At 47.0% G+C, this 18,825-nt stretch overlaps 1 protein-coding gene across 2 annotated transcripts in view; it reads right to left on the bottom strand.

Annotated features, from left to right (window-relative positions):
• DOCK1 (dedicator of cytokinesis 1) overlaps window positions 1–14,799 on the bottom strand; it is a 279,185-nt gene extending 264,386 nt beyond the window's left edge. For both annotated transcript variants that reach the window (XM_058028591.1, XM_058028592.1), the window contains exon 1: window positions 14,688–14,799. In XM_058028591.1, the coding sequence (XP_057884574.1) occupies window positions 14,688–14,733 (46 nt within the window). In that variant the 5' untranslated portion in view covers window positions 14,734–14,799. The remainder of the gene's footprint in view (window positions 1–14,687) is intronic.
• Between the last annotated feature and the right edge of the window lie 4,026 nt (window positions 14,800–18,825).

Here is an 18,825-nt window from a genome sequence, read left to right as displayed (position 1 = left end):
TGTCCAGCTCCCTCAGCTCCAGCCTGGGCAGCTCTCACAGAGAGCTCACATCCCTGGAATTCCAACTTCCCCACCTCTGGGACTCCTGGGAGCCCACACCAACCTTTGCGCTCATTCTGGAGGAAATAAGGAAAAGTAACTGGTGTGATCCCAGTATCCATTAAAGAGCCAGCATCACATTTTACTCCACAAATTCAGACTTCTGGGAAGGGAGAAATCCAGAGTAGAGGAAAACTCTAAATCTGTTTCCAGACCCTGAGCTCCACAATTGTGGCACAATAAGAACTCACCTGTTCATTCACAATCATTCACTTTATCACGAGTTAATTTTGTAATTCTAAAGCCTCTTCTAGCCTAATCACAATACTCTGAGTTGGAAGGGATCTACAAGGATCAACAACTCCAACTCTTGGTTTTTTATTATTATTTAAATTTATCAATGATTTTTAATACATATATAGTGTAATAAATTGGTATTAAAAGTTGGTGTAGTCCAGTAATCAATCCCAGATGTACACAGGAATTCCCAGGTGAGAATTTGGCTCCCCACTGCTAAGGCATCCTTCAAGCCCACTGAAACACATCAAAAATAACCCTTAGACTTCCTTCCCTTGCTGCCCTGAGCCGCCAAATTGCCCTTGTTAATTCACAATAATTCAAAGCCATAACTCTTTCCTTCCCAAGCACAATCATCCAAGGAAAATGTATTTAAAACCCCCCTGATGGTCACATATTAAAGCCAGGAGGGTGATGAAGGCGCCACTAACCCAGCAGTAACTCACTCACCTCTGCCGTAAGAAAGGGAATATCTGGATTATTCTTTCCCCCTTTTTGCAGGTTATTTTCCCAGCATCACTCTGAGGATTCCCTGCAAAGGGGGGAGGCACTGGCAGCCAGCACATGCCCAGGGCAGAGCAGGGCCAGCTCCTGGCCAAGGAGCAGAGCCAGGCTGTTCCTAGCACTGCAAATGGCAGCTTAAGGGGCTGATTTCCCTGCCATGGTTCCCCAAATCCACTTCAATGTCTGTTTGGAAAGCTCCAACAGGCAGCAAAGTTTGTGCTAGACTGGACAGTGCAACTTTCACCTTAAAAAATTCGCTTCCCTCACTGAAAAAATACTGCATTCATCTAAAATCAGTGGCTATTTCTGAACTCCTCAACTCATCTCAGCACCTCTGCCTCAAAACAGAACTACTAAAAAAAAATTTAAAATTAACAACAGCCAGCACACCCCATGTCCAGCAAACCAGCTTGATTTTGATATACACATTTGGCCTGGCTATGTTTGGTGAAAGCATCCTCTGAGACACCAGGAGCTCTCAGCAGTGGGACCTGTGCTGGAAAAGGTGGGGAGATTATTTGTGCCATTTTCCTGCAGGAATCTCACTCAGTCCTCTTGCTAAGCAGCCTTAGTGATCTGGAGAAAAACAATTCAAACTTTAAAAATGCCTCTTGCTCTATGAATGGCCCAAGAGCAAGAGGAAGCTGCTGCATGCAATGGTAACAACACAAATTCTGTCATATGCAGATGCAGCAAAGAGGGAAACAACTGTAGAACTCAAGATTTCATTAATGATCACCAACACTTTACTTTTCACCCAATTTAGCCAGGCATTTCTCAAAGCTGTCACTACCCATCTCCTGAAAACCTAAGCTGGCATGCAATTATTCTAGTTCCCCTCCACAAAATTATTTTATATTTTCCACATTTTTTATGTAAATGATATGGAAGCATCCTGACAGCCCTTTACAAATATAATATATGAACTCCTGGTCTTACAAGTTCATATCCTGCTTTAAGATCAGCACACTGTGTTATATATAGATGGTATCACATCCAGGCTGTAAAAGCTTGCAGTTAGGCCAATATTTTAAATATTCAAGCCCTAAAAGTATTAAAACTGCTGGTTTTCAGCCAAGAACACGTTCACCTTCGTGTGCTCTAACTGTGGAAAGTGCAGCTGTTGCAGGAAGCCCAAACTGTACTTTCTGTGTTTAAGGCAAAAATCTGAACCAGTTCCATCACTCATCACAGCCCAGTAAATAAACAGAGGCTCCTCTGCAGCACCAGTGATTGATAAAAATCTGTTAATAAATCACTTCAAGAATACATTCAAGTAGAAAATCAAACCAGAGCTGAACCCACACAAAACTTCCAACAATGTCAGCAGCACCACAACTGAGTCATTCTCTCAAGTCTTGACTACAATGTGCTTATCTGGCTATATCCAGTCTTTATTTTTTGGGAATAAGAATTCCCTCCCCACAGAGCTCAAAGCAAGATATTTTAGCATTTGAAGATTCAAATGATTCTTTAGGAAGGTTTGGGATGTTTTTCTCAAAAATACTTTGCTGATCTTAAAGGTCCTTTCCAACATTAATGATTCCAAGATCATCCAGTCCAACAGTCAACCCAGCACCGTGGTGACCACCAAAGCATGTCCTCAAATGCCACATCCACACGTTCTGGACACCTCCAGGGATGGGGACTGCACCAGCTGCTGGGACCCCCTTCCCAGTTTGGCTGCAGCACTGGCTGAACCAAGCCTTTGCCATAATCTTGTGGGATCTCAGCACCTAAGAACTGATGTGCAGAGTGACCGAGACCACCCTTGGGAGGCTCGGAGTTCCTGGGATGTTGCCAGAAGTGTCTGGTGGCTGGACTTTGATCCTACACAAGAAACGACACCTGTATGAGGATGGGAGGATTGGGATAAATGGTGAAGGGATGGGTTAATTAGAGTGTGAAACACAGGGTTCAGAATTTCGGTACAGGGGGGTCTGGAGAAGTAAGATGGAGGAATTGGGGCGTGTCCTGTCCTTCTTCTTCTTCTTCTTGGCCTCCATCTTCTGTGGTGGTGGTGGCACTTTGGGATTGGTTATTACTAAAGGTGCACTTGTCAATAAGGGTGAAAAGTATTGGGGAAAATAGGTAAATATCTTATACGTAGTTTTGGGTATAAAGATAGGTGACTGCCCTGGGGGCTCTCAGTGTGCTCATGGCTGGCTGCTGTGCAGACCTCTGTCGGGCTGAGAGAAAATCTTGTAGATAAAAACTAATAAACACTGAAGACTGAGAAAAAACCTGAAGACTCTTTTCATCCTTTGGAGCGCGGGCTGTCCAAAGGCCATCCCGAGCCTTTCCAGGCCATAAAAACAGCCGAGAAAGAGACAATCTCACACAAGCACCACCTCCATCAGCATCCCAAACTGGGATTGAGCAGGAGAGGCACCAGACAGAATCCAAAGCCCAACTCCCATAATCAGCACTTTAGAGACAGCTCAAGGCCTTCTAAAACATTCCCTCACCCAGGAGCACCTCCTGGAGCTCCGCAGGGCAGCAGTGCTCAGCATCAGAGCAATCCCATCTAACTGCAGATGTCCCTATTACCAGATAAACATCTAATGTGCTTTTTAAATCCTTTTAGAGTCTTAGTTCCAGTCAAATGCTCAAGAACACAAATACAAATAAAGTGTAGTGTAATAAATACCAAAAGAATATCTGGCTCTGCATCAAAAAGTTTGGGGTTGGTGTTTTGTCCTGTTTGACTCACCCACTGTGGAAATCACTGGCCAAGAAATATCTCTGCACCACAAAAAATATCTGTTCTCATCTCCAGCCACTTCAGTATCAGCAAGGACAGCTGTTTCCTCACCAAAACAGCTCAATGACTGAAATCTCTGGGAAAAGGATCTTTATCCACTGCTTTGTCACATGTCACTAAATTATTTTGACAAAGGAGTCAATGGCAGCTGTTTGTGAGGCAGTCCCAGTGCTCCAGGAACTCTGAGCTGCCCCTGTGCACACTCCTGCCACGGCCTGCACAAAAGTTTGGTTCCTTTATGCCCAAATGTCAGAGAAGGCAATAAAATAGGCTCTCAAGTCTTCTCCAGCTAAGATTCTTGGTAAAGAAAGCGATGGATGAATGGAAACACCAACACCTACCAGCCATGGCAAGAAAAACATAACAAGCAAGACTGAGGCAGTATAATAATGGGGGAAAGGGTGAGCAGGAAGGAAGGAATTCCTGCAGGGATGACAAGGCAACAGGTGATGCCTGCAGAAAATTGGTGGGAATTTGAAAGGACAAAATAAGAGAAATAAAGGACAAAAAAGGGACTGGACATCAGGTAACAGCACCACAACCTCAGGTCAGATAGAGCACACTATAGGCTTGAATACAAGCATTATTTTCTATATTAAAGCTACAAATGAGCCACAGATTGATGCAAAAGAACAATTCTCCCACAGCACCCCAAAGCAGCAGGAAAAAGTCAATCAAACAACAGCTGCTGGACACATCCTCAAAACAGTAATTAAAGATTTCTTGTCATGCTGATGTTAGTTTCCACTCATACACTCCCACTTTGAGAGATTAACCTCCTATTTATCAACAGAAACATTCCCACAGGCCCTTATCTCCACTCTGCTGGCCCAAGTGACACATTTCACCATATCTCTGCACAGTGCAAGCCCTCCTTCAGAGCACAGCACTGGCAGGGCATTCCAAGCCACCCCCTCGGTAATCCCAGCCCTGGCAGGGCAGGATTTGCTCGCTGCACTCACATGCACAGCAGATTTTCCTGAGAGCAAGCGTCCTTTTCAATCCTCCACCATCTGCCTCAAGACTCACAAACTCCATTCTCATCAACAGCTTCCATCTGGCTCAGCACTGAGAGATTTCCTGTGGCAGGCTCTGCTACAGGAGCACTCTTTTTCTATTACCAGTTGCTTCCACTCCATTTCTGATCCACACACTCTGCGTGAAGCAACTCCCCAATAAAAGCACCCAGCTCCCTGCCCTGAACCATCCCCTGCTGCCAACATTTCCTCCTGCAGACCAGCTGGCACATGAGGGGGATGCTCAAGGCTAAAGCAGCAGCTGGGAGGCAGGGGAGGTAAAAGTGGAGCTCCCCATCATCCTGTACCTCTGCCCACTCCCAGGGGCACCAGCAGCACCAGGCTTGGCCATGGTCTCCCTTAATTCTGCTTTTTCCTTTTTATTCCATGTAGGAAAATTGGGAAAACCCTCCTAACACAACCCAGTTGAAGGCTTTTGGGCACAGCATGGTCTCATCTGTTCCTTGTTCTCTCAGCACACTCAGGCCATGTTCTGAGGTCTGATTTTTCCTTTTTATTCCATGTATGAAACTTGGGAAAACCCTAACATAGCCCAGTTGAAGGTTTATGGGTACAGTGTGGCCTCATTTGTTCCTTGTCCCTCTGGGACACTCAGACCCTGTTCTGAGTCCTGTTTTTTCCTTTTTATTCCATGTATGAAAATGGGGAAAATCCCTCCTACACAGCCCAGCTGAAGGTTTTTTGGTACAGCAGGGCCTCATCTGTTCCTTGTCCTCCCAGGACATGGAAACGTGGCTCAGGCCCTGTTCCAAGTTCTGATTTTTCCTTTTCATTCCATGTATGAAAACGGGGAAAACCCCCTAGCTGAAGGTTTTTGGGTATGGTGTGGCCTCATCTTCTCCTCATCCTTCTAGTACACTCAAGCGCTGCTCCAAATTCTGGTTTTTCCTTTTTATTCTCTACATAAAAATGGGGAAAACCCCCCCATAACAGAGCCCAGCTGAAGGTTTCTGGGTACAGCGTGGCCCCATCTGCTCCTGCCCTGGCAGGACCCTGGGCCCTGGCCCTCCACAGATGTTATTTTGTGTTTTATTCCATCCAGCCCCCAGCCGGTGACGCCGGCACTTCCGTGCTTTGTTTGGATAAGCAGGAGGAGGAAGGCAGAGCAAACACAAACACCTCGGGCTGCACTTGCAGAATCCATCTGTGTGCCTCAAGAGCCTCTCAGGTATTCCAGATACCTGGGCTGGAACCCTGGAGGCTGAGGATTTCAGCCTTTCTGTGTTGAAAGGCACTGACTCCAAGAAAACGCCACATTTCAACAAAAACTGTAAAAAAAAAAGCTTCCAAAATTAATTAATAACAATAAAACTATAAGGGATAGTTTAAATAGAAGTGTGTATATCACATAGTAAAAAGCTTAAAAGTTTTAAGACATAGTAATATACATAAAACTAAAATAAAAGTTTTAAAGCAGTAACTTTAAAGCTCATCCCATTGCAGGGACACCTTCCACTACCCCAGGGTGCTCCAACCCCATCCAGCCTGGCCCTGGACACCTCCAGGGATGGAAATGCCAAATCAAACACCTTCAAACTGCCCCCTGGCTACTGTCACTGCCATAAAGTGTAAAGCAGGAACTTCTTCACAAGTTTAAATAGTATTTTGTAATTAAAGAAAAAAAAGTCCACATTACAGAACATAAGTAATTAGTTATTAAGTTAAAAATAAATTATTTACGTGCCACTTCTTAGTTAGTTATTCCTTAAAAAAACTTATAAAAATAGATACAGTATTTTACTAAGAAGTTAAAATATTTTGTAATATCCACAACTTATAAAACTGTAATATAAATAAGAAATAATAAACATCCAAATCCAAACACAAAATACCATCTCACTGTCAATCCCAACACAAACAAAAAGAAAAAAAAAAAATCAACATTAGCTGTGTGCTCTCTCCAGTCCCCAGTGCCCACCCTGCACTGCCAAATGTCCCAAATTCTCCAGGAGGCTCTGCCAGAACCAGCCAGGAACCCCCCAGGCCAGGCCAGGAGGTTCCTCCTCAAGGGAGACAATTCCTGCTGCCCTCCCCACCTGGGACTCCTCAGGGAAAATGAGATTTTCCCAAAACCCCCAGGCCTGCCCAGCCAGGCAGCTGCTCCAGCAGGTTTCCCACCCCAATATTCAATAATTTCTGCAGCACATCCATAAAAGTGGCACAGCCACTGCAAGAGCAGGGATGTACAAACAGAGTGCCTCAAAAACCCAAGTGCCTACGAGCACAAACATTGATTATGTACAATTTTGCTGCCATTCCCATTCAGAAATTACACAGCAAATCCTGTTCCACTCACTTGTTGGTATTTTCTACTGGGGGAACACAAAGACATTTTGCTACTCCAACACCCTCAAGGCAAAATCAGCCACCAAAACCCTCAGCAAACATGTTCTAAAAAGGGCTGTGCTGAAATAATATAAGCAGCACTCGAAATAAAGCAGCAGTGCTAAAAAAAAAACCAAAAAAAACCCAAATTCATGTATGGCAGCCAGTGGTTGCTGCAGTTCTTCACCCATCTGTTTGTTTTGTTACACAGAAGGTACATGATTGCACATAATAGTTCTCAATGCAACTATTTCAGTTTAGTTACAAAGCTATATGGAGCAGAAAACTATTTCCAGAGATATTTCATCTTTCTGCTGATGGAACCAAAATGCAGCAATTGCAGCTTCTTGTATTACAAATCTTTACATCAGAAATCAGATTTAATGCACAAATTACATAAACATGGGCAGATAATTCTATAAATATATAAATGTTTGCACAGCCACAGTCTGAAAAGGGAGAGAAAATTTCAGAATTACAAGAATTCTCTCTTATTGAACATTTTTTTGGTTTAGACAGGGCGTGATTTCAATTCCTCCCCCCCTACAAGCTAAATGAGGAAAGTATTCCAATAACTCATCAAGGAATTCATTAAAGCCTTACTCAGAAAATTACTATTGTCAGAACAGCCCTGGGGGCCACCACAGGCTAGAAAACAGAACTAAAAATGCTTTTAAGTTTAATAAAAAAGAAAAAATCTGACTTGTCAGTGGTCCACCACCCTGCCAAAGAATACCCATAAGTAGGAGCAGCTCCACTGAGTATTTTGAGGAAGTTTTGAACTTGCAGGAAGTCAAAGGGGAGAGGCAAAACCAAGACCTTGGGTGGAATAAATACTTGAAAACTGGATTAGAAGCAGTTGTTGGAGCTTCCATTCATCACCAGGAGTCAGCCCCAGCTATTTATCTGCAGCTGGACACATCCCCAGGTGTTTAACAAGAGGTATTGGATTGCAGTCCTGCAGGACCACACTGAAGGATTACACAAAGCAAAGGATCCTCCATGTGCTGCACAGCCAGCATGGGACAAACTCCAGGAACATCAATATTTAAAGGAAAAATTATCCCAGCCCTTACTCCTGTAGCTGCAAACTGACAGAGGGGCTTCCTGGAGAAGGTTTAAGTTGCCTTTTTTTTTTCCCTTCCCTGAAAGTTTTGCCTTTGCAGAAAGGAAAATGCCTTTGTAACACAGAGAAACCTGTGCCAAGTGTGGCAGAGAGCCCAAAATCAGCATTGTTTGAGTGCACCTAAGTCAGGCATTTCCAACAGAACACAAAGGGATAATTACAAAACCCACCAAGGTGCTACCTGAAGTCAGACAATCCCACAATGGTTTGGGTTGAAAGGACCCTAAAGCTCATCCCATTGCACCCTCTGCCGTGGCAGGGACACCTTCCACTGTCCCAGAGTGCTCCAACCCCATCCAGCCTGGCCTTGGGCACTGCCAGGGATGGAAATGCCAAATCAAACACCTTCAATCAGCCCCCTGGCTACTGTCACTGCCATACCTGCATACCAGGTAAAGAGTAAAAGTCACTTCTCTATCTCCTCTTTTATCTTCTAGAACAAAGAGTCAAATCAGCAGCTGAAACCTCCCTAAGCCAAGTGAAAACTTCCTTTGCAAAGTTAAATAAAAGCTCTGTATTGTGGTCATAGGCAGCCCCTGCTGAAGTCAGTTTGTGCCCTATGAGAAAAAATAATTCCTGGAAAATCCCATCAGGAATCATTTCTCAGAACAACACCAGATTGTAATGTTGGATGAAAACAAACAGGAGCCCACACTCCCTTCCACTTATCTGGTAAGGTTATCCCTCTCCAATCTGCTGTTTATTGGCAGAGAACAATGGTGGCTGCTGGGAGGAGCTGAGCACTGCAGGCCAGCTCGGGTCCCTCCTGCAGGAAAGGTGTGGTGCTTCTCCAGCCCCCGCCCTCGGCTCCAGGAGCTGCCAGCACGGGGCAGCACAGAAATGCAACCCTCAGCAAGCAGGGAATGCAAGGGTGCTGGAAAATAGAGCCATGGAATGCTTTGGGTTGGAGGGCATCATAAATAGCATCCAGTGCCACCCCTGCCATGGCAGGGACACCTTCCACTGTCCCAGGGTGCTCCCAGCCCCAGTGGACACCTGCAGGGATCCAGGGGCAGCCACAGCTTCTCTGGGAATTCCATCCCAAACCCTCTTCATCCTCACAGAGAACAATTCCTTCCCAATATTCCCATATAAACCCATTCTCTGTCACTTTAAAGCCACCTCCCCTTGCCCTGTCCCTCCACCCCTTGCAGAGTCTCTCTCCATCTTTCAGTTCCTTCAGGCACTCTAAGTCCACTCTGAGGTCACCCCAAAGCTTCTTTTCTCCAGGCTGAACCATCCCAATTGCCTCAGCACTTCCTCCCAGCAGAGGGATGGAACAAACAACACCCTAACCTGGGTGTGCAGGGGATGGAACAAATAACACCCTGATCTGGGTGTGCAGGGGATGGAACAAATAACACCCTGATCTGGGTGTGCAGGGGATGGAACAAACAAAAAACTCTGATCTGGGTTTGCAGGGGGTGTCACAAATAACACCCTGATCTGGGTGTCCATGGGATGGAACAAATAACACCCTGATCTGGGTGTGCATAGGATAAAACAAATAACACCCTGATCTGGGTGTGCATAGGATAAAACAAACAAAAAACTCTGATCTGGGTGTGCAGGGGGTGTCACAAATAACACCCTGATCTGGGTGTCCATGGGATGGAACAAATAAAAAACCCTGATCTGGGTGTCCATGGGATGGAACAAATAACACCCTGATCTGGGTGTCCATGGGATGGAACAAATAACACCCTGATCTGGGTGTGCAGGGGATGGAACAAATAAAAAACCCTGATCTGGGTGTCCATGGGATGGAACAAATAAAAAACCCTGATCTGGGTGTCCATGGGATGGAACAAATAAAAAACCCTGATCTGGGTGTCCATGGGATGGAACAAACAAAAAACACTGATCTGGGTGTGCAGGGGGTGTCACAAATAACACCCTGATCTGGGTGTTTAGGGGATGGAACAAACAAAATACCCTGATCTGGGTGTGCAGGGGATGGAACAAACAAAAAACCCTGATCTGGGTTTGCAAGGGGTGTCACAAATAACACCCTGATCTGGGTGTGCAGGGGGTGTCACAAATAACACCCTGATCTGGGTGTCCATGGGATATAACAGATAACACCCTGATCTGGGTGTCCATGGGATATAACAGATAACACCCTGATCTGGGTGTGAAGGGGATGGAACAAATAAAAAACCCTGCTCTGGGTGTCCATGGGATACAAAAACACCCTGCTCTGGGTGTCCATGGATGTGCTGGCTCTACGAAGCTGAACCTGCATGCGCTCACTCCAACCCTCTGATCAATGCAGCAGCAAATCTCCCATGGACATTTTACACTTGCACATCTGCCCCACGGGCTGGGATGTGTCACAGCACAGCCCTGCTGTCACCTGTCCTGCCAGGCAGTGCCAAACCTCACAGCACAGCAGCACTAAAATCACCAAGATGCATTCCTAACACCCATCTTTTTCAATTTCCTTCAAATGTTTCCTTCCCTGCTCTAAGGCACAAATGTGCACACGATCATCAGCTTGAACAAGAGTCCCCAGTGCCACCACAGCTCCCACAGCCTGGACTGCGACTCCAGGGTTCCATAAAAGCTTTAAATCTGTCCTAAAGCACCACAGTCCCCTCTGAAGCAGCAGAGGAGAAGCAGCAGTGTTTGACTGAAGGATTTCCTGTGCTTTCACCAGCTCTCCTTTTAACAAATTCCTATTCCCCCCTTCAAAGAGACAATACAAGAGCAAAACTCAGCTGCAAAAATTTTAAATCATGATCATTGTAACACTTCTTAGTCCACCAGCTCCTTAAAGCCCTCCTCTAATAATAAAATGCATATATTTCTGTGTACCTGCTGTGAAGGTATTTCCATAAACCCCTTTGGAAAAGCTATGCCAATCTCAGAGAGACTGGGATAAGAATAAAACACCCTGACCATGAAGTGTGGCCAATGTCCCCATCTAAAATTAAGCCTGTTATTTTTTGCCAAGTCGTGACACACAACAAAAACTCACCAGGAACAAACAAAAAATACTGGAACTCACTGAATTTAGAAAAAACCTCCAAGGCCATCAAGTCGAAGTCCAATTCCCATCCCTACTTTGTCACCAGCCCAGAGCACTGAGTGCCACATCCAGTCCTTCCTTGGACACTCCAGGGATGAGGACTCAAGCTCAGTAACTGGGAAGTTCTCCTTTAACATCTGACCATCCAAAGGCACGTGGCACTAATCTTCAGTTTTACCATTTATTCATTAAAAATAAAGGATTAAACTGCCATAGTAGTGGTCTGATTGCTCCATATGAACACAAACCTTTAAACACAATGGCATTTTAAATACCACATTTTTTAACAGCAGCACCAGTTCTAGCTCTCAGTGCAGTTCTCAGCCCAAAGGAAAGGGGCAAAGAAGAGCAGAATTCAGCATTTGGAAGCTACCACAGCCACTGTGCACTGTCTCAGAGGTTCCAAGACCTCTCAAATCAGCTCCTTACATCCCTTTTCCCCAGCAGAAGGAAAACCTCCAAAATTACCAATGTCCCATCACACTAAAAGCAGGGAACGGGAGGCTGAGCAGCCACACTCCACGGCCACTTTGTGACACTGAGGGGACACAAACAGCTCTCAGGGAGCCTCTGATGTGGAGGAAGCCACACAGCCACACGATCCCCTCCACACAGCCACACTCCTCCCCACGGGTGAGGGATGAAAGGCAGGATTGAGGTGAAGGACAAGGCTCTGCAGCCCTGGCAGCAGGGAAAAGCCTCTCCAAGGAAGCTGATCCTGTCCCTGTTCCGCCTGGCTCCCCACATGTTCCCCTAACATCCGTGTGATCCCATTAGCTCCACACCCATTCCTCCTGCAGCCGAGCCCTGAGCGCTCTCAGGAAGCGGAGCTGAGTCACTCTCCGAACTGCCTGCTGAGATAATGCCTCTGCACACAGGCCCAGGGCAGCAAATCCACTGTGCAGGCATGCAGGGCACCCAGGAGCGTACCCCCAAAATCCCCAAATCCCACTGTGCCACCGGGAGAGCTCCTCAGCACACCTGGGCCCTACCCGCTGTCACTACAGGCCTCTGGGCATCACTGTGCCAAGCTGCACCACAGCCAGCACAGCTGCAGGTCTTGAGAGGTTAACAAAACCCTGCACAGGGATATACACAGGAGGGGAGAAGGGATATAAATGTGTTACATAGGCACGCGTGTGTATTTTATATGTACACAACTCTATATACAGACACATTTCTGAGTTCCCACTGCTGTGACACAAACATAGCCACAACACACCTGCCTGATACTTCTGCTTGGGAAAGCCTGCACACAGAAATCCCAGAATATCTGGGGTTGGAAGGCACCTCTGGAGATGACCCAGTCCATCCCAGCTGTCACCTGGAGCAGGTGACACAGGACGACAGCCAGGTGGGCTGGGATGCCTCCATGCCCTCCCTGGGCAGCTCTGCCAACCTTCATGGAAGGTTCTTCCTCATGGTGAGGTGGGACTTGCCAACCTTCATGGAAAGTTCTTCCTCATGGTGAGGTGGAACTTCTCCTGGCTTAGTCCATGGCCACTGCTCCTCACCCTGCCACAGAGCACCACTGGAATGATGGCCCCATCCTTTTGGAGACATTTGCATGGGTTGATGAGACACCCAAAGCATTGTGCACTATGTTTCACTAAGTCCCATTAGCATTCCTGTTAGGGATTTTCTCCCTGGCAGACAACACTGAGTCAACATCAGCCCCACGACCGGCCATGGCAAACAGGAAGAAAAATATTCCAAAGTCTGAATTTTCAGGTTAACAGCAGCATCTCCAGTTCTGTTTGGGACTACACAACTGTTGCATCAATTCTCCACAATCTCCAGCTCTCACAAGCAGCAAAAAATAAACCATCAGAAGACTCACAAAGCCCTTTCCTAACAACATAAAGGTCCATAAAACACATAGAACCAGACAACATTTCTTTTCTTTAGGAGGACACCCAAAAGAAGCTAATCCTCCCAAAGCAGCCTCTAACAGAATGGCACAGGTCAGTGAACCCAATGCTCAATTAGCTCTAAATCTGATTTATGTCCTTGCCACACTTCATCCACTTTCACCCCTCACATCCCTGTCATGCAGAGAGAAATCCTCCAGTTTGGTGAGGATCTCAGCCTTCTAGCAGGAAAAAGAAAACAGTCTATCAGAGAAACATAAATTATTATAAAAGCATTACAAACTTCTCTGCAAAGCAGTGGACACACAAAATACCAACTAAGCACATCCCCTCGGGCTTCCTCAAAAGGGGAGAGGTTTTTTATTCTTAAATTACATTTAAATCCAGTTTTGTTCCCACACATGCAATTCCCCACACTGGAGATACAAGTACACTTAAAGAATATTATGGTAAACAAGCAAGTAAATTTCACTTTTACTCTCATGTCACTTTCAAATCAATTTCAGTTCAATTTCAATTCAATTTCAAGACATTCCTGGAAAGCAGCGGGGCAGTCACCCCCACCACAGCACAGACACGGAGTTCCTGCAGAAGAGGAACTTGCTTTCGAGTGCCACTGGGCTGTAACATCAGCTTGTACTACGTGACAATTCAGTCATTCCGAAATACCCATCCCACACCACCAGGCAGATAATTTGGAAACTTCACCAGGGACTGCCATCATTGGATTTCTGCTGCCCTGTGCTTGTCCTGCATCCTCAGTGCTGGAATTACCCACAGGTCCCACACGCTGGAACTGAGATTTTTTAACATTTTTTAAAAGCCAAGCTATGGTTTTTAAAGAGACGCACACAGAATTTAAAATTAATTCCTTCAATTCACTCAGGTTTTACTCAGCCCCAGAAACTCCCTTCTTCCTGCTGCCTTTGTTTATGAAGTTCAGCTGTGTGTTTCTATGAAAAGTTGTTCCTCACAATCAATCCAGCCTAAGGACTGTGGGAGGCATTGAACTTCACGTTTCCAATTTGAATAGTCAGATTTATTATTTCCTTCCTCCAGACAAACGCTCATTCACACCAATAAAGTTTTCTGTGCCGAACCCCAAAACAAAAACTTTTGCTGCAAAAGCAACATCTTTAAATTAATTCCGGGCCCTCCTGGCCCAAACCTCAGTGGGGTTTGGGCGGTTTAGTCCCAGCGGGGATGTGCGAGCCACCAGCTGGGAACAATCCCCCTCTGTTCGAGACTGACGGACGGAAGGAGCGCGATAGGAAATGGATCCCAGAGAGCCCTGATCTGTATGAGCATCACACTCCGGCAGAATCCCGAGGGACAGCACTCGGGGCACGGCTGGGCTCCCAAAGCCAGCCTGGGAGCGCGGGGAGAAAGAGCCCGACCTGAACACAACTCGGAGCTTCTCCGCTCCGCAAGCGCTCGGGGAGCGACGGGACCGCAGCGGAGCGGAGGGAGAAACGCAACTTCTCCCAGCGGGGCACGGCGCTCCCAGAGAGCTCCTCAACTTCCCGGGAGCCGGGAGGAGCCGGGCGGGGGAGGCAGGAACCGGAGGGGACTCGGGGGAACACCGCGCTCCATCCCGGCCGGAGCGGAGCGGGAGCCGGGCAGGGACGGGAAGGCCGCGGCCGGAGGGTGCCCCTGAGCGCAACAGGCGGGAGCGGGGCGGGCGCGTCCTCACCTACGCCGTACTTCTCCTCCCTTTTGGTGGGCACCCAGCGGGTCATGGCGCCGGGAGCCGCCGGGATGCTAGAGCCCCGCTCCCTACGCCGCCATTTTCCGACCGCGGGACGGGAAAAGTTTCTCCCGACGGCAGAGTCATGTGGTGCGGGCGGAGCCAGCCCGGCCCGGCCCGCCGCCCCTCAGCGTCCCCTCCGCGCCGGGCCGGCTGCGGCCGAGCGGCTCCACACAAAGGGAGCGCCCTCCTGGCCCCGGTTTTACTCGTGGTGCCGCTCCGCCTGTTCCCGGTTGTGTCCCAGGTGCGCCCAGTTAAGTCGCAGGTGTACCTGGTTAAGTCCCAGGTGCGCCCGGTTGTGTTCTAGGTGACTCCCCGCCTCTCCCCGGTTGTGTCCCAGGTGCGCCCGGTTAAGCCCCAGGTGACTCTTCGCCTATCCCCGACTGTGTCCCAAGTGCGCCCGGTTAAGTCCCAGGTGCACCCGGTTATGTCCCGGGTACCTCCCCACCTATTGCCGGTTATGTTCCAGGTGCCTCCCTGCCTATTCCCGGCTGTGTCCCAGGTGCACCCGGTTAAGTCCCGGCTACCTCCCTGCTTATTCCCGGTTGTGAAAAATGCGTATTTTATGATTGGATTTTTGCAAATATTAAAATGAATATTATATGTGTTGTGTTAGAAAGTTGACGATGACCAGACAGAATCCTGTATTTTAATGGAATTTATGCATCGTGTATGAATATGCAACAGGTTATTGTTTTTAAGGGTTAATCCTCTGTCAACGTGGGTCCTTTTTCGGGCTCATGCTGCCCAGAAAAACGTACCCGGATATTCATAACTCTTTGCCTCTATTGTCTCATACTGTCCTAATTCAAATTGTCCAGATTATTATTACTCTAATTGCATTAATATTTTATAACAATTTTATTACTATTAAACTTTTAAAATTTTAAAAACAAGTGATTGGCGTTTTTCTCACCGGTTAAGTCCCAGCTGCGCCCGGTTAAGTCCCGAGTACCTCCCCACCTATCCCTGGTTGTGTCCCAGGTGTGTCCGGTTATATCCTGAGTACCTCCCCGCCTATTCCCGGCTGTGTCCCAGGTGTGCCCGGTTAAGTCCCGGGTACCTCCCCGCCTATCCCTGGTTGTGTCCCAGGTGTGCCCGGTTATATCCCGGGTACCTCCCCGCCTATCCTTGGTTGTGTCCCAGGTGTGCCCGGTTATATCCCGAGTACCTCCCCGCCTATTCCCAGCTGTGTCCCAGGTGTGCCCGGTTATATCCCGGGTACCTCCCCGCCTATTCCCAGCTGTGTCCCAGGTGTGCCCGGTTATATCCCGGGTACCTCCCCGCCTATTCCCAGCTGTGTCCCAGGTGTGCCCGGTTAAGTCCCGGGTACCTCCCCGCCTATTCCCGGCTGTGTCCCAGGTGTGCCTGGTTGTGTTCTGCCCCAAGTCTCTGGCTGCGTGCTCCCCAGCTGCGTGCCTTTAAAACACGGGGGTTTTTGCCAACGTTTGGTGGCTGGAGCAGGATGCACGTTTGGAGGTTGCTGTGCAGGAGCTGAATGAGCATAGACAGTATGGAAAAGGGGAATTCTGTCCTTCTGCCCTGCTCAGGTGAGGCCCCGCCTGCTGAGCTGCCTCCAGCCCTGGGATCCAACATCAAAAGGATTTGGAGCTGCTGGAGGGAGTCCAGCAGGGCATGGATACACCCAAGGGCTGGAGCCCCTCTGGAGCCAGGCTGGAGAGCTGGGGGTGCTCACCTGGACAGGAGCAACTCCAGGGAGAGCTCAGAGCCCCTGGCAGGACCTGAAGGGGCTCCAGGAGAGCTGTAGAGGGACTGGGGACAGGGATGGAGGGACAGCACACAGGGAATGGCTCCCAGTGCCAGAGGGCAGGGCTGGATAGGAGATTGGGAATGAATTTTTAGCTGTCAGGCCCTGGCACAGGGAACCCAGAGATGCTGCCCCTGAATCCCTGGCAGTGTCCAAGGCCAGGTTGAACAGGGCTTAAAGATTATAAACTTTCTGGTTTCTAAACCCAAGTCCAAAATCTTGTCCAAATCTAGCATCTCCTGGCTACTTAAGTGTGGAATAAATGATTACAAAAGAATGAGCAATGGAAGTGAATTTCCTGTTCCCAGTCCCTGTAGTCTTGGAGACATCCAGGACTGTGCTTTAAAAAAATAATAATTTAAAGCCTTTAGGAAACAGAAAATAAAGTCTGTAAAAGTCAAGAAACAGCAGAGGGCTAACACTTAAAAGGAATAAAGAGAAGTGAAATGACTGACTGGCTGTCATTTGGTAGGATTAGTCCTCTGCCAAAGGGGAAGCCCTTTGGCACAAATTTAAGGATTAAGATAGATCCAGGGTTGAATCTTTTTCTCCTTATTTTCTTGTGTTGTGTGGATGGCAAAGGACCAGTTTCTGCATGAGCATTTTGCTGTCAGGTTTTGAGATCAAGCACTCAGACCCCTGAATGAGTCTGCTCCCCTCTCCATGTCCTGTTCCCACCCTTGGGATTGGGTTCCCAGGACATCACCAGCGTGTTCAGACTCATCCAGGTTTGTTGTATCTGCAGAATCCCGGGGGCTGTGCCGAGGCAGCTGCTGTGCCTTTGTTCCCTCTGCCCAGGAGTGAGGACATCAAAAGGTTTGCAAAGCCAAGGCTTGTCCTCATTATCCTGCACTAATGGATCAATGATTTAGAGCCTTCCCAAAGACAACTTACAAGGGAGCTCTTTGATTTCACACCTTTATTTCCATGAGGGAAATCAAAGTGAATTGACTGAAATACTGGATGTGTTCCCTCTGTGCCTGTAGTCACCTTTGCTTTCCCACAACAGGGAAAGTGAAAAGCAATAATATTTATTTCCAGCTATGAATATTACACCCTTTTATACAGCTGGTGAGTTATTTTTGTGGTGCTCCTAAATGTATGCAGCAAAACTGCCAGAGCTGCTCAGGCCTCGGGTGCTTTAGGGATTTTTGAGGCTATTGCTGGAACAATCTGTAAATCTGGAAGCTGATGGACTTTTCATTTACATCACTGATAGCCAGGAATGACTTCTGTGGAACCGTGGTGGCTTTGCAGGTCCAGGGTGTGAGAGGGGACACAAAGCAGGATGCTGATGTTAATTTAAACCTGTAGTTAGTTAATAAATGAGTTATTGCTGCAGTCTGTCCTTTCTGGGCCTCAGGGTTCAAAGCTGAGATGTGTTTGCTTCTGTTCTGAGGGAGGCCAGGGGAGCACTCGTGTTTCCCTTCATGAGAAATGTGCTGCTGCCAAGCTTCCCTCAGGTGCTACCCAAGAGTTAAATTAAATTCCCCCAAAATCTGGCACTGCTTAGTCCCAGCTTACCTCTATATCTGCACTAAATGGGAATTATATGGACACCAAAGATCAAGTACAAGCCTAAGGCAGGAAGCAGCAGGTTCAATAAAATGAAAGTTAAAGAATTACTTATAACTTCTACGTATTAAATCCATTCAATAGCACAATTTATGTTGATGTCAGTGCAAAAGAGGTTTGCCCTGTTGTCTGATCATGGTCTGGAACAAATATAACCCAGCTGATCCTGTGACCACCATAAAGCCTCACTGCTACTGATGAGGGTCTATATTCACTTTACTGCTTTCCACATTCTCATTTTAATGAAAACCTGTTACAAGTAGAGCTAATGCTATTAAAATTTTGATAGCCAGTAAAAAATGCTTCTAATTCACAATGCATAAATATCCGAATGCTGGGGTTTTACAGCTAGGAAAAAATGGTAATTTTTGGACTGTGATATGGAGAAAATAAAAGATTTTTATTTTTTCTCCAGCAAACATAATATAAACTGTCCTGAAAGAAGCATTTTTCATTAAACTGTAAAATGTTCAAGCTGACATATTTTACATGCTTAGACATAATATATTTCTTTGCACTGTGCATGTGGGTTTTTCATGTATTAAGAGGAAACAGGAAAATGCTTCTTTCCATAAAACCTGAAAGTTTTATCACATCCTTATGTCAGCTCTTGGGGTTCTCATCTGATTTTTTTAATGCATCACACAGAATTGGAGACACTTCTCTTGGAGCAAAGGAACATTCCTTTTCATTCCTCAGTTCCAAGAAACCCAAATGCAGCATTTGGCCATGAATGGTGTT

Source organism: Melospiza georgiana, chromosome 8, assembly GCF_028018845.1.
Source record: "Melospiza georgiana isolate bMelGeo1 chromosome 8, bMelGeo1.pri, whole genome shotgun sequence".
NCBI lineage: Eukaryota > Metazoa > Chordata > Aves > Passeriformes > Passerellidae > Melospiza > Melospiza georgiana.
The sequence above is the reverse complement of the archived record's forward strand: the minus strand, read 5'-3'. Positions and strand labels throughout refer to the sequence as shown.